Source organism: Salmo salar, chromosome 10 (genome assembly GCF_965601325.2).
Source record: "Salmo salar chromosome 10, fSalSal1, whole genome shotgun sequence".
NCBI classification, from domain to species: Eukaryota; Metazoa; Chordata; class Actinopteri; order Salmoniformes; family Salmonidae; genus Salmo; species Salmo salar.
The window spans coordinates 104048957-104074843 of NC_138300.1; the positions used below are offsets into that span (position 1 = coordinate 104048957).

The 25887-nt window shown below is 42.9% G+C and overlaps 1 protein-coding gene across 4 annotated transcripts in view; it reads right to left on the minus strand.

Annotated features, from left to right (window-relative positions):
• LOC106561422 (bile acid receptor) overlaps positions 1-24435 on the minus strand; it is a 37019-nt gene extending 12584 nt beyond the window's left edge. Inside the window, exons 1-3 of one of the 4 annotated variants that reach the window (XM_014125384.3) lie at positions 24273-24435; positions 16205-16421; positions 13922-14299 (exon numbers count right to left, since the gene is read on the minus strand). In XM_014125384.3, the coding sequence (XP_013980859.2) occupies positions 13922-14299; positions 16205-16301 (475 nt within the window). In that variant the 5' untranslated portion in view covers positions 16302-16421; positions 24273-24435. The other 3 variants (XM_014125383.3, XM_014125385.3, XM_045688293.2) reach the window with 3 other exon arrangements.
• Between the last annotated feature and the right edge of the window lie 1452 nt (positions 24436-25887).

Here is a 25887-nt window from a genome sequence, read left to right on the forward strand (position 1 = left end):
GCCATTAGGTACCGAGATGAGATCCTCAGACCCCTTGTGAGACCATATGCTGGTGCGGTTGGCCCTGGGTTCCTCCTAATGCAAGACAATGCTAGACCTCATGTGGCTGGAGTGTGTCAGCAGTTCCTGCAAGAGGAAGGCATTGATGCTATGGACCGCCCGTTCCCCAGACATGAATCCAATTGAGCACATCTGGGACATCATGTCTCGCTCCATCCACCAACGCCACGTTGCACCACAGACTGTCCAGGAGTTGGCAGATGCTTTAGTCCAGGTCTGGGAGGAGATCCCTCAGGAGACCATCCGCCACCTCATCAGGAGCATGCCCAGGCGTTGTAGGGAGGTCATACAGGCACGTGGAGGCCACACACACTACTGAGCCTCATTTTGACTTGTTTTAAGGACATTACATCAAAGTTGGATCAGCCTGTAGTGTGGCTTTCCACTTTAATTTTGAGTGGGACTCCAAATCCAGACCTCCATGGGTTGATAAATTGGATTTCCATTGATTATTTTTGTGTGATTTTGTTGTCAGCACATTCAACTATGTAAAGAAAAAAGTATATATTATTATTATTTTATTCATTCAGATCTAGGATGTGTTGTTTAAGTGTTCCCTTTATTTTTTTGAGCAGTATATATTGATCACCTTCTGAGTGTTTGTCATACCAGTGGAGCTAGGGTGAAAGTAGAAACAAACAGTGGTGAATGGAATGAGACCTCTGTTAAACAAAACACCAAAAAGTGTTATGACATTTGGCGATAGTCATTAGGACAGAATTTATGTGTCCACTGCAGTCTGTGCACGTCTTGGTGTCGGCCACTCTTTTCTCCCTTCGCAAAATGTCTGTGTTCTAGTCTAACCACATCACATTTTAGAGAATAGGCTATAGTTTACCACCCATTTTCAAGCCCATTCGCTGATTTTCCATAACTCTGACATTTGGTAATGATAGAAAGCGTTGTAATAACCGACAGTTTTCTTGACATTTTGTTTTAATTATTGTGATATGTTTTACCGGTAAGGCATAACCCCACTATTTATTTTGCCGGGACACCAGTACCAGACCGTATCGCCTTACTTGACCCTGCAGTGGAGTAATCTTCAAAAGAACTGAAGAGTAACAGAACCTCATCACCACCAGGTCACCTATTTTCATTCTTGTCCTCTATGAACGCAACGCCAGTCGAAAACAACATTCTTATCAACTACAAGTTCTTTTCAATAACACATTTCCTATGAGTCTCTTGTGGGATCAACGTCTCTCCCTCCTCATAATTGAATTTCCCCTGTGGAACATCATTACTAAACCAACAAGCCGGAAGGATTAATGAGCCAAATTAGGACTGGAAATGCATTTAGTGCTTCAAGTGTTCAGCTGTTAACAAGACTTTATTTCACACATGTGCATGTAGAATCACCTCACCAAAAGTGACAGACTTTTAGAAGATGTGAGCCGATCCATAGAGGGCTTTCTCAAATGCTGAATGTTGAAGATGCTATTTTTTGGCACTATCTTTGCAGTCAATAGCACTTCAATGTCTACAGGTATGATCTAGATGTAATACTTAACCACTGTTCTTACAAAAAACAATGGTGCTGGATAGCTGGATAGCTGCAGTTTTACAGGCACCTGACTAATTTAGCTATTTAGTGTTTTTTTTTACACATAATGTTTTTGCCATCGTTTCCTATGACCGAAAAGAGCTTCTCGACATCAGAACAGCAATCACTAACCTCGATTTGGAGGAAGATTTCTACTTCAACGAGTCGACAGCGCAGGACATACTGCTCATCCCGGACCAGGCCCTAATCCCCGAGACTTGGAAGAGAAAAAGATGGCGCAAAAAAAAACATGCTCATCGGGTGGACACACTCCTACCATCATGTCATCTGTGCAACTAGAAGCTAAAAACTCTAGATCACCTTTACTCCACACACAAAAATGCATAAAAAGCTCTCCCTCGCCCTCCATTTGGCAAATCTGACCATAACTCTATACCCCTGATTCCTGCTTACAAGCAGAAACTCAAACAGTAAGTACCAGTGACGAGCCCAAGACAGAAGAGGTCAGATGAAGCAGATGCTAAGCTACAGGACTGTTTAGCTAGTACAAACTGGAATATGTTTCAGATTCATCCGATGGCATTGAGGAGTTTACCACATCAGTCACTGGCTTCATTAATAAGTGCATCGACAACATCGTCCCTAGGATGACTGTACGTACATTTCCCAACCAGAAGCCATGGATTACAGGCAACATCCACACTGAGCTAAAGGCTGGAGCTGACACTTTCAAAGAGCGGGACACTAATCCGGATACTTATAAGAAATCCCACTACACCCTCAGACGAACCATAAAACAGGCAAAGCGTGAATACAGAACTAAGATCGAATTCTACTACGCCCGGGTCTGACGCTCTTCGAATGTGGCAGGGTTTACAAACTTTCACAGATTACAAAGGAAAACCCAGCCTCGAGCTGCCCAGTGACACAAGCCTACCAGACAAGCTAAATGCCTTCTATGCTCGCTTCAAGGCAAGTAACACTGAACCATACATGAGAACACCAGCTTTTCTGGACGACTGTGTGATCACGCTCTCCTTAGCCAACGTGAGTAAGACCTTTAAACAGGTTAACATTCACAAGACGGATTACCAGGACGCGTACTCAGAGCATGCGCTGACCAGCTGGCAAATGTCTTCACTGACATTTTCAACCACTACCTGATCCAGTCTGTAATATCTACATGTTTCAAGCAGACCACCATAGTCCCTGTGCCCAAGAACGCCAAGGTAACCTGTCTAAATGACAATCCCCGTAGCACTAACATCTTTAGTTATGAAATGCTTTGAAAAGCTGGTCATGGCTCACATCAACACCATAATCCTAGAGACTCTGGACCCACTCCAATTCGCATACCGCCCCAACAGATCCACAGATGATGCAATCTCTATTGCACTCCACACTGCCCTCTCCTACCTGGACAAAAATAACACCTACACTACCGTTCAAAAGTTTGAGGTCACTCAGAAATGTCCTTGTTTTTTAAAGAAAAGCAACATTTTTTGTCCATTAAAATAATATCAAATTTATCCAAAATACAGTGTAGACATTGTTAATGTTGTAAATGACTATTGTAGCTGGAAACGGCAGATTTTTTATGGAATATCGACCTAAGTGTACAGAGGCCCATTATCAGCAACCATCACTCCTATGTTCCAATGGCACGTTGTGTTAGTTAATCCAAGTTTATCATTTTAAAAGGCTAATTGGTCATTAGAAAACACCTTTTGCAATTATGTTAGCACAGCTGAAAACTGTTGTTCTGATTAAAGAAGCAATAAAGCTGACCTTCTTTTGACTAGTTGAGTATCTGGAGCAATAGCATTTGTGGGTTTGATTACAGGCTCAAAATGGCCAGAAACAAAGAACTTTCTTCTGAAACTCGTCAGTCTATTCTTGTTCTGAGAAATGAAGGCTATTCCATGCGAGAAATTGCCAAGAAACTGAAGATCTCGTAAACTATTCCCTTCACAGAACAGCGCAAACTGGCTCTAACCGGAATAGAAAGAGGAGTGGGAGGCCTCAGTGCAAAACTGAGCAAGAGGACAAGTACATTAGAGTGTCTAGTTTGAGAAACAGACGCCTCACAAGTCCTCAACTGGCAGCTTCATTAAATAATACCCGCAAAACACCAGTCTCAATGTCAACAGTGAAGAGGCAACTCCGGGATGCTGGCCTTCTAGGCTGAGTTGCAAAGAAAAAGCCATATCTCAGACTGGCCAATAAAAAGAAAAGATTAAGATGGGCAAAAGAACACAGACACTGGACAGATTAACTCTGCCTAGAAGGCCAGCATCCCGCAGTCGCCTCTTCACTGTTGACATTGAGACTGGTGTTTGCAGGTACTATTTAATGAATCTGCCAGTTAAGGACTAGAGGGGGGGGTACTGTCACACCCTGATCTGTTTCACCTGTCTCCGTGATTGTCTCCACCCGCCTCCAGGTGTCGCCCATCTTCCACATAATCCCCTCTGTATTTATTCCTGTGTTCTGTTTGTCTGTTGCCGGTTCGTCTTGCTTGTTCGAGTCAACCAGCGTTTTGTGTCTCAACTCCTGCTTTTCCAGTCCCTCTTTTCCCGCCCTCCTGGTTTTGACCCTTGCCTGTCTTGAATCCGAGCCCGCCTGCCTGACCAGTCTGCCTGCCCCTGACCCTGAGCCTGCCTGCCGTCGGGTACTGTTGCCCCACCTCTGGTTTACTGACCTCTGCCTTCCTTGACCTGTCTATCGCCTGCCCCTGTTGAAATATTAAACTATTGTTTATTTGACTTGGTCTGCATCTGAGTGTTACCTTCATACCTGATAACAGCTCAGCGTTAAACACCATAGTCCCCTCCAAGCTCATCACTAAGCTAAGGACCCTCAAACTGAACACCTCCCTCTGTAACTGGATCCTGGAATCCCTGGCCCTCAACACGGGGGGTCCCTCAGGGGTGTGTGCTTAGTCCTCTCCTGTACTCCCTGTTCACCCACGACTGCATGGCCACAGACAACTCCAACACCATCATTAAGTTTGCTGATGACACAACAGTGGTAGGCCTGATCATCGATGACGATGAGACAGCCTATAGAGAGGATGTCAGAGACCTGGCAGTGTGGTGCCGAGACAACAACCTCCCCCTCAATGTCAACAAGACAAAGGAGCTGATCGTGGACTACAGGAAACAGATGGACTGCAAAGATAGTGCCAAACCCCCAGTCACATCGACAGGCCTGTAGTGGAGCGGGTCGAGAGCTTCAAGTTCCTTGGTGTCCACATCACTAAGGGTCTATCATTATCCACACAGTTGTAAAGAGGGCACGACAATTCCTCTTCCCCTTCAGGAGGCTGAAAAGATTTGGCATGGGCCCTCAGGTCCTCAAAATGTTCTACAACTGCACCCTTGATAGCATCTTGACTGGCTGCATCACCGCTTGGTATGGCACCGTCTTGGCATCCGATCGCAAGGCACTACAGAGCGTACTGCGTACGGCCCAGTACGTCACTGGGGCCGAGCTGCCTACCATTCAGGTCCTCTAGACCAGGCAGTGTCAGAGGAAGGCTCTAAAAATGTCAAAGACTCCAGCCACCCAAGTCAAAGACTGTTCTGTCTCCTACCGCACTGCAAGTGGTACCAATACCCCAAGTCTGAAGCCAACAGGACCCTGATCATCTTCTACCCCCAAGCCATAAGATTGCTAAATAGTTAGTTGCATAGTTAAGCAAATAGCTACCCAGACTATCTGCATTGACCCTTTTTGCACAAACTTTTTTTGACTCATCACATACTCTACTAATACTGTTTATTATCTATCCTGTTGCCTAGTCACTTTATTGCTAGTTATATGTACAATACCAGTCAAAGGTTTGGACACACCTATACATTGAAGGGTTTTTCTTTATTTGTACTATTTTCTACATTGTAAAATAATAGTGAAGACATCAAAACTATGAAATAACACATATGGAACTATGTAGTAAACAAGAAAGTGTTAAACAAATCAAAATAGATTTTATTTCAGATTCTTCAAAGTAGCCACCCTTTGTCTTGGTGACAGCTTTGCACACTCTTGGCATTCTCTCAACCATCTTCATGAGGTAGTCACCTGGAATGCATTTCAATTAACAGGTGTGCCTTGTTAAAAGTTCATTTGTGGAATTTCTTTCCTTCTTAATGTGGTTGAGCCAATCAGTTGTGTTGTGTCAAGGTAGGGGTGGTATACAGAAGATAGCCCTATTTGGTAAAAGACCAAGTCCATATTATGGCAAGAACAGCTCAAATAAGCAAAGCAAAATGACAGTACATCATTACTTTAAGACATGAAGGTCAGTCAATGTGCAACATTTCAAGAACATTGAAAGTTTCTTCAAGTGCAGTCGCAAAAACCATCAAGCGCTATGATGAAACTAGGTCTCATGAGGACCGCCACAGGAAAGGAAGACCCAGTTACCTCTGCGGCAGAGGATAAGTTCATTAGAGTTAACTGCACCTCAGATTGCAGCCCAAATTAATGCTTCACAGAGTTCAAGTAACAGACACATGTCAACATCAACTGTTCAGAGGAGACTATGTGAATCAGGCCTTCATGGTCGAATTGCTGCAAAGAAACCACTACTAAGGGACACCAATAAGAAGAAGAGACTTGCTTGGGCAAAGACACGCAAGCAATGGAAATTACACTGGTGAAAATCTGTCCTTTTATCTGATGAGTCCAAATTGGAGATTTTTGGTTCCAACTGCTGTGTCTTTGTGAGACGCAGAGTAGGTGAACGGATGATCTCCGCATGTGTGGTTTTCACCGTGAAGCATGGAGGAGGAAGTGTGAGGGTGTGGGGGTGCTTTGCTGACACTGTCAGTGATTCATTTATAATTCAAGGCACAGCATGGCCAGCATGGCTACCACAGCATTCAGCAGCGATATGCCATCCCATCTGGTTTGTGCTTAGTGGGACTATCATTTGTTTTTCAAAAGGACAATGACCCAAAACACACCTCCAGGCTGTTTAAGGGCTATTTGACCAAGAAGGAGAGTGATGGAGTGCTGCATCAGATGACCTGGCCTCCACAATCCCCCGACCTCAACCCAATTGAAATGGTTTGGGATGAGTTGGACCGCAGACTGAAGGAAAAGCAGCTGTCATGACTGTCCTGTGAGGATCTGAATGGGTCAGATCAGCTTTGCAATGGATAACTTCAACCAGACCATTTCTCACCCACAGGGGGGGGAAGGAGGGAACTGGTGGGGGTTTGACAACCCACAGCCTGTTGTAAATCAAGGAGAGAACATCCCACTCCAAATTCACACAGGAATGTTCCTTTGTTTTATAGACATTTTCCAGCTGAAACTCTAACATGTTCTAAAGCGAGTACTGGAACAATATTTCTAACATAGAACGTGGGGAATGGTCAGAGGCAACCCAAAGACCACTAATGTTGTTTGGTTATTATTTTTTGATGTCATTAAAAATGTTATAAAGGAAATACTGTAACTTCAAAAGTATGCACACTATATCTGTGAAGTGTCCATCCTCTTCGTTTTGTATGAAATATGAAACCTGATGAAAGTGTTTTTGTTAAGAGAGGGATGTGATCTTAGAAACTATAAGAGGAAATTTATTCTATAACTTTGTACAAGTAAGTAGTCACACCCCCCCCCCCCCCCTTGAGCCCCCCCCTCAGAGAGTGTGTTTCAGCCTCACGAACCCCCCCTTTAGAAGAACTGTATAAAATGATGGGTTAAGAATTAACACATCAGACCAGAGAGACGTGTAGCTGCAGCTCACGTCCAAAGTGGTTCGAACACAATCTCAACACAAGGTAGAGACATTAACGTCACCTTCCGGACAATCACTGGTACGGCTGATTAGCTGACCAAAGTAAAGTATCTCGAAAAGCAAATTTAAGTGGGACTATTCCACTACTCTTCTCGAATTACCGTAGTACGCTACTCTCATCACCCCACTGAGAACCATCGACACACCATCTATCTTCAAAGAATCATCTTTCAGAGCGAGTGGAAGTAGAGTGAGCTCTGTAGTTCTGTTTAGGACTACACGACAGGTCGCTGGATGCCAACGGGTCACCGCTGCTTCTACACCTGTATTGCTTGCTGTTTGGGGTTTTAGGCTAGATTTCTGAACAGCACTTTGTGACATCAGCTGATGTAAGAAGGGCTTTATAAATACATTTGATTGATTGATTGATGCTGGGCGACGGCAGAGGAGAGCAACAGACGAAGACGGGTGGGGACCCCTTTTGGACAATTAGTGCCTTAAAAGCGCGCCGCAAAAAAGGCCCAACACCCTTTCCAAGAAGGCCTGGCTCTGACAGAAATTCACGAAAAACCAAGACATTTACACGTAAATACAGTGGGGCAAAAATGTATTTAGTCAGCCACCAATTGTGCAAGTTCTCCCACTTAAAAAGATGAGAGAGGCCTGTAATTTTCATCATAGGTACACGTCAACTATGACAGACAAAATTAGGAAAATAAATCCAGGAAATCACATTGTAGGATTTTTTATGAATTTATTTGCAAATTATGGTGGAAAATAAGTATTTGGTCACCTACAAACAAGCAAGATTTCTGGCTCTCACAGACCTGTAACTTCTTCTTTAAGAGGCTCCTCTGTCCTCCACTCGTTACCTGTATTAATGGCACCTGTTTGAACTTGTTATCAGTATAAAATACACCTGTCCACAACCTCAAACAGTCACACTCCAAACTCCACTATGGCCAAGACCAAAGAGCTGTCAAAGGACACCAGAAACAAAATTGTAGACCTGCACCAGGCTAGGAAGACTGAATCTGCAATAGGTAAGCAGCTTGGTTTGAAGAAATCAACTGTGGGAGCAATTATTAGGAAATGGAAGACATACAAGACCACTGTTAATCTCCCTCGATCTGGGGCTCCATGCAAGATCTCACCCCGTGGGGTTGATCACAAGAACGGTGAGCAAAAATCCCAGAACCACACGGGGGGACCTAGTGAATGACCTGCAGAGAGCTGGGACCAAAGTAACAAAGCCTACCATCAGTAATACACTACGCCGCCAGGGACTCAAATCCTGCAGTGCCAGACGTGTCCCCCTGCTTAAGCCAGTACATGTCCAGGCCCGTCTGAAGTTTGCTAGAGAGCATTTGGATGATCCAGAAGAGGATTGGGAGAATGTCATATGGTCAGATGAAACCAAAATTGAACTTTTTGGTAAAAACTTTGCATCCAAAGAACACCATACCTACTGTGAAGCATGGGGGTGGAAACATCATGCTTTGGGGCTGTTTTTCTGCAAAGGGACCAGGACGACTGATCCGTGTAAAAGGAAACAATGATTGGGGCCATGTATCGTGAGATTTTGAGTGAAAACCTCCTTCCATCAGCAAGGGCATTGAAGATGAAACGTGGCTGGGTCTTCAGCATGACAATGATCCCAAACACACCGCCCGGGCAATGAAGGAGTGGCTTCGTAAGAAGCATTTCAAGGTCCTGGAGTGGCCTAGCCAGTCTCCAGATCTCAACCCCATAGAAAATCTTTGGAGGGAGTTGAAAGTCCGTGTTGCCCAGCGACAGCCCCCAAACATCACTGCTCTAGAGGAGATCTGCATGGAGGAATGGGCCAAAATACCAGCAACAGTGTGTGAAAACCTTGTGAAGACTTACAGAAAACGTTTGACCTGTGTCATTGCCAACAAAGGGTATATAACAAAGTATTGAGATAAACTTTTGTTATTGACCAAATACTTATTTTCCACCATAATTTGCAAATAAATTCATAAAAAATCCTACAATGTGATTTTCTGGATATATTTTTTTCTCATTTTGTCTGTCATAGTTGAAGTGTACCTATGATGAAAATTACAGGCCTCTCTCATCTTTTTAAGTGGGAGAACTTGCACAATTGGTGGCTGACTAAATACTTTTTTGCCCCACTGTACATTCATGATTTCTTACTCCAAACGGGTGGCGGTTCATGTGCAAAGTATATGATTCATGTGAGAGTAGTATCTAAATGTAAGTATTATGTCTCTGTCTGTCACGTCCTGACCAGTAGAGGGAGTATTTTTTTTTTATTTTGGTCAGGACGTGGCAGAGGGTATTTGTTTTATGTGGTTCGGGGTGGTGGTTTATTTAGTAGGGTGTTTGATTTAGTGTTTGTGGGAGATTGTTCCATGTATAGCTTATGGCCTTAAAGGACTGTTTATTCGTCGTTGTGTTCTTTTGGTGTACATGTTAATGTTGGTTTTTCCTTCTTTCCGTAATAAAAGATGATGAGTAACATATACCCTCTGCGTTTTGGTCTCAATCCGACGAGAACCGTTACACTGTCACTCTCTGCCCCCCTACCCTCTCCATCGATTTTAGTAACAAGCTGCCATATTGTGTCAGTCCACTAGGGACCTGTTTCAAATGTATTAACCTCTTACATCTAGACGTTCCGCTAGCGGAACACCTGCTCCAATATCCAATGATAGGCGTGGCGCGAATTACAAATTCCTCAAAAATACAAAAACTTCATTTTTCAAACATATGACTATTTCACAGCATTTTAAAGACAAGACCCTCCTTTATCTAACCACACTGTCCGATTTCAAAAAGGCTTTACAGCGAAAGCAAAACATTAGATTATGTCAGCAGAGTACCCAGCCAGAAATAATCAGACACCCATTTTTCAAGCTAGCATATAATGTCACAAAAACCCAGAAGACAGCTAAATGCAGAACTAACCTTTGATGATCTTCATCAGATGACAACCCTAGGACATTATGTTATACAATACATGCATGTTTTGTTCAATCAAGTTCATATTTATATCAAAAAACAGCTTTTTACATTAGCATGTGACGTTCAGAACTAGCATACCCCCCGCAAACTTCCGGGGAATTTACTAACAATTTACTAAATTACTCACGATAAACGTTCACAAAAAGCATAACAATTATTTTAAGAATTATAGATACAGAACTCCTCTATGCACTCAACATGTCCGATTTTAAAATAGCTTTTTGGTGAAAGCACATTTTGCAATATTCTAAGTACATAGCCCAGCCATCACGGGCTAGCTATTTAGACACCCGGCAAGTTTAGCCTTCACCAAAATCAGATTTACTATTACAAAAGTTTGATTACCTTTTGTTGTCTTCGTCAGAATGCACTCCCAGGACTGCTACTTCAATAACAAATGTTGGTTTGGTCCAAAATAATCCATCGTTATATCCGAATAGCGGCGTTTTGTTCGTGCGTTCCAGAAACTATCCGAAATGGTAAATCAGGGTCGTGCGCATGGCGCATTTCGTGACAAAATAATTCCAAATATTCCATGACCGTACTTCGAAGCATGTCAACCGCTGTTCAAAATCAATTTTTATGCAATTTATCTCGTAAAAAAGCGATAATATTCCGACCGGGAATCTCCTTTTTTGCAAACAGAGGAAAAAACACAAAGGCGGGGGCGGCCAGTGCACGCGCCCAAGCCCACAGTCCCTTGATCGGCCACTTGAGAAAGGCGATAATGTGTTTCAGCCTGGGGCTGAAATGACGACATTCAGGTTTTTCCCGGGCTCTGAGAGCCTATTGGAGCCGTGGGAAGTGTCACGTTACCGCAGAGATCCTTAGTTTTAGAAAGAGATGTCAAAGAAAGACAATAAATGGTCAGACAGGCCACTTCCTGTAAAGGAATCTCTCAGGTTTTGACCTGCCATTTGAGTTCTGTTATACTCACAGACACCATTCAAACAGTTTTAGAAACTTTGGAGTGTTGTCTATCCAAAGCCAATAATTATATGCATATTCTAGTTACTGGGCAGGAGTAGTAACCAGATTAAATCGGGTACGTTTTTTATCCAGCCGTGAAAATACTGCCCCCTAGCCATAACAGGTTAAGTATGTATGTTTATCCTGTGTTACCATTTAGTTAGCTAGCAAATAAACAATGAAACCAATTTGTGTAGTACTGAATCATAAGTAAGGCTGGGGTTTTTGCAGATGCAGGAGGTTACGACTGTTCAGAATGATGATATGATACGAGGTTATGATTAATACGTTGACTGTTTATGGAGATAATAGGTAAAGAACTGCTCTCATGGTGCCCCAATTCCTAATGAGTTAATTGTTACATGATTCATTTAATCGGGTAACAATTAAACATAGTTGATTAGATAAAAAAAACATTCATCAGATTAATGAAAGTAAAGTCACAACACAGCCAACAAGTGCTCAGCATATGTGGGAACTCCTTCAAGACTGTTGGAAAAGCATTCCTCATGAAGCTGGTTGACAGAATGCCAAGAGTGTGCAAAGCTGTCATCAAGGCAAAGGATGGCTACTTTGAAGAAAATCAAATTAAAAATGCATTTTCATTTGTTTAACACAATTTTTTGGTTACTACAGTTGAAGTCGGAAGTTTACATACACTTAGGTTGGAGTCATTAAAACTCGTTTTTCAACCACTCCACAAGTTTCTTGTTAACAAACTATAGTTTTGGCAAGTCAGTTAGGACATCTACTTTGTGCATGACACAACTGTTTACAGATAGATTATTTCACTTGTGATTCACTGTATCACAATTCCAGTGGGTCAGACATTTACACACACTAAGTTGACTGTGCCTTTAAACAGCTTGGAAAATTACAGAAAACAATGTCATGGCTTTAGAAGCTTCTGATAGGCTAATTGACATCATTTGAGTCAATTGGAGGTGTACCTGTGGATGTATTTTAAGGCCTACCTTCAAACTCAGTGCCTCTTTGCTTGACATCATGGGAAAATCAAAACAAATCAGCCAAGACCAAAATTGTAGACCTACACAAGTCTGGTTCATCCTTGGGAGCAATTTCCAAATGCCTGAAGGTACCATGTTCATCTGTACAAACAATAGTACGCAAGTATAAACCCCATGGGAACACGCAGCCGTCATACCGCTCAGGAAGGAGATGCATTCTGTCTCCTAGAGGTGAACGTACTTTGGTGCGAAAAGTGCAAATCAATCCCAGAACAACAGCAAAGGACCTTGTGAAGATGCTGGAGGAAACAGGTACAAAAGTATCTATATCCACAGTAAAACGAGTCCTATATCGACATAACCTGAAAGGTCGCTCAACAAGGAAGAAGCCGCTGCTCCAAAACCACCATAAAAAGCCAGAAAACGCTTTGCAAATGCACATTGTGACAAAAATCATACTTTTTGAAGATATGCCTTCTGGTCTGATTAAACAAAAATAGAACTGTTTGGCCATAATGACCATTGTTATGTTTGGAGGAAAAAGGGGGAGGCTTGCAAACTGAAGAACACTATCCCAACCGTGAAGCACAAGGGTGGCAGCATCATGTTGTGGGGGTGCTTTGCTGCAGGAGGGACTGTTGCACTTCACAAAATAGATAGCATCATGAGGCAGGAAAATTCTGTGGATATATTGAAGCAACATCTCAAGACATCAGTCAGGAAGTTAAAGCTTAGTCACAAATGGGTCATCCAAATGGACAATGACCCCAAGCATACTTCCAAAATTGTGGCAAAATGGCTTAAGGACAACAAAGTCAAGGTATTGGAGTGGCCATCACAAATCCCTGACCTCAATCCCATAGAAAATTTGTGGGCAGAACTGAAAAAGCGTGTGCGAGCAAGGAGGCCTGCAAACCTGACTCAGTTACACCAGCTTTGTCAGGAGGAATGGGCCAAAATTCACCCAACTTATTGTTGGAAGCTTGTGGAAGGCTACCCAAAACATTTGACCCAAGTTAAACAATTTAAAGGCAATGCTACCAAATACTAATTGAGTGTATGTAAACTTCTGACCCACTGGGAATGTGATGAAAGAGATAAAAGCTGAAATAAATCATTCTCTTTAATATTATTCTGACATTTCACATTCTTAAAATAAAGTGGTGATCCTAACTGACCTAAGACAGGGCATTTTTACTACGATTAAATGTCAGGAATTGTGATAAACTGAGTTTAAACACATTTGGCTAAGGTGTATGTAAACGACTGACTTCAACTGTACATGATTCCATATGTGTTATTTCATAGTTTTGATGTCTTCACTATTATTCTACAACGAAAATAGTAAAAATAAAGAAAAACCCTTGAATGAGTAAGTGTGTCCAATCTTTTGACTGGTACTGAACATATCTCCCTCAATTACCTCAAATCCCTACACATCGACTCGTTACTGGTACCCAGTGTACATAGCGAAGTTAACATTACTCATTGTGTATTTAATATTACTTGTATTATTTTGTGCTATTACTTTTCTATTATTTCTGTATTTTCTGTCTTTCTGCATTGTTGGGAAGTTTCCGTAAGTAAGCATTTCACTGTTAGTCTACATCTGTTGTTTTCAAAGCGTGTGACAATTTTTTAATCATTTTTTGATACCTTTACACCCCTCACAGGTGAGAGCATTATAGTGATACCCGGATGCCTTGTCCCCACACACCACACACAGCTCCTCCCCTTTGACACTGCCTGTGTGGGATGTTTGCCGGGTCTTATCGCACACCGCAGGCACTATGGTGGATGCCTCTTCCATTTCAGCATTATAAGTGCCCTCTAGGGGTCCTTTCCTCAGTTCACACATCCCTGTGGGTGAGTACCACTCATCGCCGTTGTACTGGGGGTAGTAGTTCTGACTGGAGTAGTATGGCGGGGAGGACATGGTGGGCTCCACCGAGGGGTATTGCATGCTGGGATAGCTGGTGAAGGGTAAGACTTCCTGTTCCTGGACCAGAGGGCTCCCTTGTTCTGACAGAATATCTGGAAGGAGAAAAGAAAGAGGCATAGATTAAATTATAGTATCACTGAATAGAAGTGTGCAATAAACTGATGATTTTAATGATGTTAAGTTTTTATAGCCAATAGTCTGCATATTTTTCAGCATGGTTCAGAAAAGCCACAATAGCTACACATTTCCCAAGCCAATTAGTCCTGTATTTTCCCAAGCATAGTGAGTCACAACAAAACCATTTATCTGATCGGACAAAAAACACTTCCCAGCAGAAGCTACAGTAGTATTAGATAGTGACTGAATTAGAGTATTTAAACGTTAACATAACAGGGGATAGTAATCTACACAGTCACATATAAACCCAGAAAAACTTAAAGGTAGACTCAGCGATATGAAGTAGATGCAAAAAGTAAACAGCATAGTGGGTCAATTTCTTCAACAACTAAGAGCGTTGAAGCACGAGGCTCAACTTCTCCACTGTTTTGATGTGCTGGCTACCACACTGTAACAGCATGAAGCTAACCCATGCACATGCACAGATTCTGCGTGTGACTGTGTAAGAGCAAAGTCTTGCATGTAGCTCATCTCAATATCTGTGGCAACATCATTTCGCTGAGTCTACCTTTAACCTCATGCTCTCACAGAACACTGCCATAACAGACTGAAAGGACAGCTTGGTCTAACTAACTACTTCCAAAGAGATATAGTACTTTTTAACCTTAATTTACTGTAACTAGGCAAGTCAGTTAAGAACAAATTCTTATTTACAATGACAGCCTAGGAACAGTTGGTTAACAGCCTTGTTCAGGGGCAGAACAACAGATTTTATCTTGTCAGCTCAGGGATTCGATCTAGCAACCTTTCAGTTACTGGCCCAATGCTCTAACCACTTGGCTACCTGCCAGCCCTGTACTTACTGCATATATCTATACTTATATTTCTACTTATATTATACATATTTATATATTTCAGAAATGCTTAATCATCAGGTTTATCTACTCTGTCATAAAATATAATAATCCTATTCCTATTTTGTCAGCGTGAACCCTTGAAGGTTAGACGTCAGCTAGCATTTGAACCATTTTGATACCTTAATTCCACTTTTATTCATTAAAATACATTAAGGTAAAATACATACTGGGCAACAACAAAAAACAGCTGGAATGTAGCCGTACAGTTTTATAGTGTTGAGTTAATCCAAACTCATCTGATAACACACATAACCCAAACTGACGCAACACGATCGACAGGCGTGAGACACTGACCTGAAGATTTGATCTGGACCATGGCCATCTCAGGGTGACCCAGGGCACCCAGAATAAAAACCTCCCCTTTCTCTGTCTCTCTCTCGCTCTGTCTCTCTCTCTCTGTCGCTCTGTCTGTCTCTCTCCATCCCTCTCTCTCTCTTTCTTTCTCTGACCAACTGAAAAGTAATCCCCCTCTGCGGCTCTACTCTTACCGTTACTTCTTCTACTTCAGCATAACTCTCTCTATTGTCTTCAGAAAAGGAAATTCTCAATTAAAATGCTGGTTCAACAGTCCTAAAACAGAACAGTTTTGTGCTTGCTTGAGGACTGACTCAGGAATGAAAAAGGGGAGCAAAGGTTTTCATGGTTACTTATTAACTTGACATTCACATTTATGCCCATCAATAACGTAGTTGTTTTGGTAATGTGTAAAATCACTTTCACATCTGGCCTGTGTGACTGGCTGCAACTGACTGAGAGGTAATGTGTGTCATAGGTGTCAACTGGATCGCCTGATCCCAGATCGACATGTGCCAACTCCCCTATCATTGGCATGCCATATGCATATACTGTATATAACATGGTACACTGCATATTATGTATTGCATGACACAAATAGTAAGAGGAGTTGGATGAAGCACATACAGTACTGATCTGGGACCAGGCTAGTCATTGGAGGTTGCTTACCAAAGAAGTGTGAGCTCTCAGACAGTGGGAATCCATCGTTGGGAGGGATCTGTAGTAGTCCCACCACATTGACGTCGTGGCCCACCCACTCATTCATTCACAAATCTGGTTGGAACTCAGCTCAGAACCTCAGCTCAGAGTAAAGATGGTGTGATTGGCCAAAACACAAGGAGGGAATTAAGAAGTAAGTTCTTTCCAGTCCAATCCTGTAAGAAAACTAAGATACACCCAGACATAATGTTAGTGTTAGTTTTGACATTTCGTTAAGCTACTTGGTGTTAAATACCTCACGGACAACTCTTTAGCCTTCAGAAAGTATTCACAAGCCTTGACTTTTTCCACATTTTGTTGTGTTACATACTGAATTTAAAATGGATTAAAATTAGATTTTTTTGGTCACTGGCCTACATACAATACCCCATAATGTGAAAGTGAAATTATGTTGTTTGAATCGTTTTTATGTTAATTACAAATGAAAAGCGAAAATGTCTTCAGTCAATAAGTATTCAACCACTTTGTTATGGCAAGCGTAAATAAGTTTAAGAGTAAAAATGTAGGTCACTTACTAAGTTGCTTGTGTAATAATAGTGTTTAACATTATTTTTGAATGACCACCTCATCTCTGTACCCCACACATACAATTATCTGTAAGGTCCTTCAGTCGAGCAGTGATTTTCAAACACAGATTCAACCACAAAGACCAGGGATCCAATGCCTTGCAAAGAAGGGCACCTATTCAAATCAAATCAAATTGTATTGGTCACATACACATGGTTAGCAGATGTTAATACGAGTGTAGCGAAATGCTTGTGCTTCTAGTTCCAACAGTGAAGTAATATCTAACAAGTAATCTAACAATTCCCCAACAACTACCTAATACACACAAATCTAGCAAGTAATCTAACAATTCCCCAACAACTACCTAATACACACAAATCTAAAGGGGTGACTGAGAATATGTACATATAAGTATATGGATGACCGATGGCCGAGTGGCATAGGCAAGGTGCAGTAGATGGTATAAAATACAGTATATACATGTGATATGAGTAATGTAAGATATGTAGACATTATTAAAGAGGCATTATTTAGAGTGGCATTGTTTAAAGTGACTAGTGATCCATTTATTAAAGTGTCCAGTGATTGGGTCTCAATGTAGACAGCAGCCTCTCTGAGTTAGTGATTGCTGTTTAGCAGTCTGATGGCCTTGAGATAGAAGCTGTTTCTCAATCTCTCGGTCCCAGCTTTGATGCACATTGGTAGATGGGTAAAAAAAAAGCAGAGATTGAATATCCCTTTGAGCATGGTGAAATTATTCATTACACTTTAGATGGTGTATCAGTACACCCAGTCACTACAAAGATACAGGCGTCCTTCCTAACTCAGTTGCCGGAGAGGAAGGAAACCGCTCAGGGATTTCACCATCAGACCAATGATGACTTCAAAACAGTCACAGAGTTTATTGGCAGTGATAGGAGAAAACTGAGGATGGATCAACAACATTGTAGTTACTCCACAACACTAACGTGACAGAGTGAAAAGAAGGAAGCGTGTAAAGAATACAAATATTCCAAAACATGTATCCTGTTTGCAATAAGGCACTAAAGTAATACTGCAAAACATTTGTCAAAGCAATTTATTTTTTGTCCTGAATACAAAGTGTTATGTTTGGGGCAAATCCAATACAAGATACTACTGATAACCACTCTCCATATTTTCAAGCATAGTGGTGGCTGCATCATGCTATGGGTATGCTTGTCATCAGCACGGACTACAGAGTTGTTTTCTGATAAAAAAAAAACGGAATAGAGCTAAGCACAGGCAAAATCCTAGAGGGAAACCTGGTTCAGTCTGCTTTCCACCAGAAACTGGGAGATGAATTCATCTTTCAGCAGGACAATAATCTAAAACACAAGGCCAAATCTACATTGGTGTTGCTTACCAAGAAGACAGTGAATTTCCCGAGTTACAGTTGTGGCCGAGTTACAGTTTTGACTTAAATTTACTTGAAAATCTATGGCAAGACCTAAAAATGGTTGTCTAGCAATGACATACAAACCAATTTGACAGAGCTTGAAGAATTTTGAAAATAATAATGGGCAAATGTTGCACAATCCAGGTGTGGAAAGCTCTTAGAGACTTACCCAGAAAGACTCACAACTGAAATCACTGCCAAAGGTGCTTCTACAAAGTATTGACTCAAGGGTGTGAATACTTATGTAAATAAGATATTTCTTTATTTCATTTGCAAACATTCCTAAAAACACATTTTTACTTTGTCATTATGGTGTATTGTGTGTAGATGGGTGAGATTATTATTATTTTTAATACATTTTGAATTCAGGCTGTAACAACATAATGTGGAATAAGTCAAGGGGTATGAATACTTTCTGAAGGCACTGTATACATTGGCAATGCATTATTCTACATTATGGTAATTATGGTATTTGCAGATTTATGCAAATTTAACAATGGCCATACCTCTACAATTCTTATGAAGGAATGTAAATGGCTTAATTCATCATATTAAAAGAAAGAAACTCCTCATCTACCGCAGAAAAATTAAATGCATCCCTCCTCTGTGCTTACAGTATATGGGACCTCCCTTGCAACTCTCCCCAGTGCTACAATAGCCGTTGACCTGGGTAAGACAGTATTACCCTCTGACGTACAGTAATTAAGTCTCAGGTACTAAGTCTTTATACCAACACACCTGACAGGTCCTCTTTACATACAGGCCAAGGTGAGGTGACACTCTGAGTGTTCCCCGTAGGAGGTGAAGGAGAGGGGTAAGATAGGTGCTTATTAAAACTCTGGAAGGGACCATACAACACTAATGGGCTGGGCAAAGCTATCTTGGTTTATTAACAATGAAGTAGCCTACTGTGGTGGAGTACACTTGCCATCCACTTAAAGTGTTTACTATACAGTAGTCTTAAAGTGTTTACTAAACAGTAGTCTTGTGTTGCCAGACTTCCAAGTCTCTTGGCTACTGGAACGAACGAAAGCCGTAAATTGAGGTTCCCAGTATTATGGTATTCTATTTCCTCAAAACATCTCATTGGATAATCCAATACTATTGAATTACTGTACTTGATAATGAACTGCTGAAAACAATGGTGCATAAACAGTAGAGAAAGCCAACATTTACTTTCTATAACAGGCTATGTATAATACAATAGCATGCATTGTCAAATAATTTAATTTCAGTTTGTGTTTCGCTGGTTACATTTGGTAAGATTGGCTGCATTAAAGCCACTGAAAATGTAATTTCCTCAGGACCTTGTCTCGTGTCATGTCTTGTTTCCCTTTTGGTGTAACCATAACCACACTGAATCCCTTTAGGTTACATTCTGTATTGGGAAAGGGGGATACCTAGTCAATTGCACAACTGAATGCCTTCAACCGAAATGTGTCTTACGCATTTAACCCAACCCCTATGAATGAGGTCTGTTCCTGTGCAGTACACAGGTGTTATTCTATTCCTCTAATATCACAGTTAAGTAAACACAGTCCTTTCCCCAAACTTTTCCATGGACTCCCTGAATCTATCACTGACTAGCAGCACCCATGGTGGCCATAACTGACATCAGGCTGCAGTGAACAGAGAGGAGGTAAATCACCATGTGTACCAAGGGTTGGAACCGGTTCAGGCAACAGAACAGAAAAACAGAAAATAAAGACATTTCTTGAGGAACAGAATCAGAACTGGTAACAAAAGGGATCTATACTTTCCACCAAAAAATGCAACAAAGTGCCTATGCAAATCCCTCACTCTATCACTCAGAAACTTATTCCAGTGTCTGCCTGCCAGCTAAAACTATTTGCCAGTGTGTGTGCATGTGTAGGCTACCTGCACATCCCCTTCCGAAGCATAGTCTAGTAAATAAAGTCAAATGTTATTTGTCACATGCTTCGTAAAACAACAGGTGTAGACTAACAGTTAAATGTTACTTAAGGGCTCTTCCCAACAATGCAGAGAAAAAAAGAGAAATAATAATACGAGCAATAAATACACGATGAGAGGTAATTGAGGTAGATACACTATATATACCAAAGTATGTGGATACCCCTTCAAATTAGTAGATTTGGCTATTTCAGCCACACCCGTTGCTGACAGGTGTATAAAATCACACACACAGCCATGTAATCTCCAGTGGTGTAAAGTACTTAAGTAAAAATACCTGAAAGTACTACTGAAGTAGTTTTTTGGGGTATATGTACTTTACTATTGATATTTTTAACAACTTTTACTTTTACTTCACTACGTTCCGAAAGAAAATGATGTACTTTTTACTCCATACATTTTCCCTGACACCCAAAAGTACTCGTTACATTTTGAATGCTTAGCAGGACTGGAAAATGGTCCAATTCACACACTTATCAAGAGAACATCCCTGGTCATCCCTACTGCCTCTGATCTGGCGGACTCACTGAACACACATGCTCGTTTGCAAATGATGTCTGAGTGTTGGAGCGTGCCCCCGACTATCCGTAAATAAATAAACCAAGAAAAAGATGCTGTCTGGTTTGCTTAATATAAGGACTTAAAAATTATTTATAATTTTACATTTGATACTTATATTTTAGCAACTACATTTACTTTTGATACTTAAGTATATTTAAAACCAAATACTTTTAGACTTTTACTCAAGTTGTATTTTACTGGGTGACTTTCACTTTTACTTGAGTAATTTTCTATTAAGGTGTCTTTACTTTTACTCCAGTGGTGTAAAGCTTGCCACCATTGGACTCTGGATCAGTGAAAACGCATTCTCCGGAGTAATGAATCACGCTCCACCATCTGGCAGTCCGACGGATGAATCTGGGCTTGGCGGATGCCAGGAGAACGCTACCTGACCCAATGCATAGTGCCAACTGTAAAGTTGGTGCAGGAGGAATAATGGTCTGGGGCTGTTTTTCATGGTTCGGACTAGGCCCCTTAGTTCCAGTGAAGGGAAATCTTAACGCTACAGTATACAATGACATTGTAGATGATTCTGTGCTTCCAACTTTGTGGCAACAGTTTGGGAAAGACCTTCTTCGGGAGCGTCGGCACCCCCATCGCCTCTCTCCCTCCTTCGTTGACCGCTCTGACTCAGAGCCTGAACCCATGGAGGTAGGGGCCATATGCCTCCCCGCGGCTGAGCAACGCCGTTGGAGGCAGTTAGGGCTCTGTCCCTATTGCGGCCAGGAGGGGCACCAGCTCCAATGGTGTCCGGTACGTCTCAAACCGGAATCCATGAGAGCAGAGGGACAGCCCTGTGATCATCCGTTTCCTGGGTTAGGCATGAGTATCCATTTCACTAGCTGGCTGTCCCTCATCTATTGTTTCTACAGCTCTAGTGGATTCCGGGAATTTTATTGACCAGGCCCTTGTCTCCTCCCTGCACATCACCTCATACCCGCTCTCCTTTCCGTTTCCGGTCCAAGCATTGGATATGCGACCATTGGGATCCGGTACTATTACGCACAGTCACAGCTCCTCATCGTGGGACCCAAGCACCAGGAAAGCCTTTCCTTCCTCATCACCTCCGCACCCTTGCACAAAGTCATCCTTGATCTCCCGTAGTTTCAACTCCATAATCCCACCATCTCCTGGTCAGAGAGGAGTATTACCGCCTGGAGACCAGGATGTCGGAGGACCTGATTTCCCGCACCCTGTGGTTCCATGTCAGTAGAGGGCCCTGTGAGTGTCTGCCAGCCCATCAATCGGTCCTCCCGTATCGTTGGCCTCGTGTTTAGGGATGTAGATGTGGACATCCGCCAGGCTCTGGGGAGGGAACCCGCTCCTGCCACCTGCCATCCGGCACACATCTACGTTCCCACGGGGGTCAGAGATCGGTTGCTGACCGGGGCACACACATCCCTCGCCACTGGACACCCAGTTATCACCCGCAACATTCAATCCCTTTCTGAGAAATACTGGAGGCCCCCTTTGGCGCAGGATGTTGCACACTATGTCAACTCATGTTGAGTATATACTCAATCTAAATCTCCCAGGCACTCTCCAGCAGGGAAACTCCTTCCCCTTCTTGTGCCTCAGCGTCCCTGGTCTCATCTCTCCATTGATTTCATCACTGATCTACCCTCCTCTAATGGTTTCACCACCATTTTTGTGGTTGTGGACAGATTCTCAAAATCATGCCGTTTCATCCCTCTCTCTGGTCTCCCAACTGCTCTCCAGGTCGCAGAGGCACTGTTCCAGCAGGTCTTCCGGGCACTAGGGCCTTCAGGAGGATATTGTCTCCGATCGTGGCCCCCAATTCACATCACGTGTATAGAAGTCTTTCAAGGAGAAGCTGGGGGTCACGGTCAGCCTCACTTCTGGGTACCGGCCTCAATCTAACGGGCAGGTGGAGAAGATTAACCAGGAGCAAGGGAGGGTCCTGAGGAGTCACTGCCAGGACCGGCAGCGTGAGTGGGCCCGATTCCTTCCTTGGGCTGAATACGTCCAGAATTCACTTTGTCACTCCTCTACCAGGCTGTCTCCCTTCCAATGCGTCCTGGGGTACCAGCCAGCCCTGGCTCTGTGGACCCCGAGCCAGACCGACGCTCTTGCGGCGGACGAGTGGTTCCGGCGTGCAGAGGAGGTTTGGAAAGCTGCCCACGTCCGGCTCCAACGCACCGTCTGCCAGAAGAAGAAGCAGGCGGACCGCCACCGCAGTGAGGTTCCCGTCCTGGTGATCATGTCTCGCTCTCCACCAGGAACCTCTCGCTCTGCCTGCCCTGCTGGAAACTGAGCCCCCGGTTTGTGGGGCCATTCAAAGTCCTCTGGAGGGTCAATGAGGTAACATACCGATTACAGCTCCCCACTAACTACCGGACACTCTTTTCATGTTTCCCTCCTCAGGCTGGGGGTTCCTGGTCCCCTGGCTAATGCCGTCCCCCATGACACCCCTCCGCCTCCCTTGGACATCGATGGGAGTCCCGCCTATACCGTCAGATCACTCCTGGACGTCGTGGGGGTCGGCTCCAGTACCTGGTGGACCAGGAGGGGTACAGTCCAGAGGAGCAGTGCTGGGTTCCGGTGGATGACATTCTAGATGACAACATCATCAGAGAATTCCGCCTTCGCCGTCCGAACCGACCTACTCCATGCCCTCGGGACGGTCCTCCTGGCCGGCGTCATCCTGCGGCTGGAGTGGCGTGTCGGCGGGGGTACTGTCACATCTGCTCCCCCTCTTCTGCGCTCAACGTCAGCTGGTCCACTAACCACCGGTCCTAGCAACCCATCATTACGCACACCTGGCAAACTTCATTACACACTCCTGCACCTCATCATCAGACACACCTGGACTTCATCACTTCCCTGATTACTCCCCCTTTATCTAGCACTTCATTGTACTCACCCCTCAGGCAGTATTGGTTATGTTATCTTGTCTTCCGTTTTGTATCGGTCTACGTTCGTTAATATTAAACTCACTAACTGCACCTGCTTCCTGATTCCTTGTGTCGACGTTACACTTATTCAAATAATGCATGTCATAACAAGATGCCAAGCTCCTCCTCAACCCTCTTTCGACTCTCTCCCCACAAGCAAAATTTCAGTGGCATCTTGCACCCTACATTTATCTGTCCAATGCTTGTAAACAACTATAGCTTGCCTGCTCTATATCAAGCTGCTCTATCCGCACAGATTGGTGAACTCATTTTATGTTGAGCTAAATGTATAAAATGTCAATTTCAGCGGTTTAAAAAGAAACAATATAAACTGATACTTTTTTGGGGGTTCAAAACTGTTTTTTTTCTGGTCAGAACAGTGGAATGGAACAAAGAAATGTATAGTTCTGTTTAGAATGACACGATTGGGAAATAATTTCAGTTCCAACCCCTGATGTGAACCATTGGATTTATAAATCTTACCTGACGTAGCTTTAATTAATTACTCAGGGCTAATTTCCCCAGAGATTAAACCGCAGCCCACATGAAGATCCCAACGAGGGCGTCAAGGCCAGTTTGTCAGCCTACACAACGAGTCAACCTATCCCTCTCACCAGTTATTACAAGTAATTTTTTTTACCGCTCGCTATACGTGATACATGTTTGAGTTATCATTCGTCCTTACCTTATTCCTCCCTGTGGATTTCCCCTGTGTAAATCCAGTCTAGTCCCAGCCTTCACCCTCTCTCTGATCTCCACGTAAAGTACAGAATCATCAATATTTGCTAATGAGCATCTGGCTGTCTGGGGTTGTAGGAAGAGTATGTGTGACTGGCTGGGGTCATGGCGAAAGAGGACAGTGGTTATTAATTAAGCTGTCCATTCCTCTCCATGAACGCACTACCCCTCTTCCCCCTCCTCCCCCGCCTCCTCCCATCCCCAAAAACCTTCCTCATCCAACCAAGCGATGTGGTGGCCATGTCTGCTGCCTAACATAGAGATAACCAGACCAGCACACTCCCTCTGACACGTCACGGACACACACACAATTAGTCACAGGAAGTAAGTCTTGGATGAGGCACAAGTGAATAAGTTGTGAGGCAAGGAATTCATTAGATACTGTAGTTCATGTTTTCCATAAATCATAACGAACACAAATATTCTATGATGCTGTGTTTAGAATGTAATAATTTACAGTAGTACCTTAACACAAGGCCTATAGGCAGACACACTGGAATTGCTCTCCTGGCTAGGCCACCTATTGTAAGGTGTGTTTATACAATATACTGTAGTGTAGATAAAGCACTCTAAGTTTTGATGGATTGCAGAAAAAGTTGCTAAAGCAAGAAAATATAAGGAAATAATAATTGTAGAGCTGAAGAAAAAAATATGTATTTTGCGGGTAGACATGTTGGCAGTCTCAACTCAGATAAGGGATCCTCTTCATAAAACACTGTTCAAGGGTGTCTTGATTTGGAGCCTGGTGTTAGTTTGTTTCGCCAATGTGGCGGCCATACAGTAAGAAATAATTCCCCTCACTGCTTTTAAAAAAAATTTATTTAACCTTTATTTAACCAGGTAGGCCAGTTGAGAACAAGTTCTCATTTACAACTGCGACCTGGCCAAGATTAAGCAAAGCAGTGCGACAAAAACAGCAACACAGAGTTTCACATGGGATAAACAAACGTACAGTCAATAACACAATTAAAAAATCTATGTACAGTGTGTGCAGATGTAGTAAGATTAGGGAGGTAAGGCAATAAATAGGCCATAGAGGAGAAATAATTACAATTTAGCATTAACACTGGAGTGATATATGTGCAGATGATGATGTGCAAGTAGAGATACTGGGGTGCAAAAGAGCAAAAAATAATAATAATAACAATATGGGGATGAGGTAGTTGGGTGTGCTATTTACAGATGGGCTGTGTACAGGTACAGGTACAGTAAGCTGCTCTGACAGCTGATGGTTAAAGTTAGTGAGGGAGATATAAGACTCCAGCTTCAATGATTTTTGCAATTCGTTCCAGTCATTGGCAGCAGAGAACTGGAAGGAAAAGCGGCCAAAGCAGGTGTTGACTTTGGGGATGACCAGTGAAATATACCTGCTGGAGCGCGTGCTACGTGTGGGTGTTGCTATGGTGACCAGTGAGCTGAGATAAGGTGGGGCTTTACCTAGCAAAGACTTATAGATGACCTGGAGCCAACGGGTTTGTAGCGAGGGCCAGCCAACGAGAGCATACAGGTCGCAGTTGTGGGTAGTATATGGGGCTTTGGTGACAAAACGGATGGCACTGTGA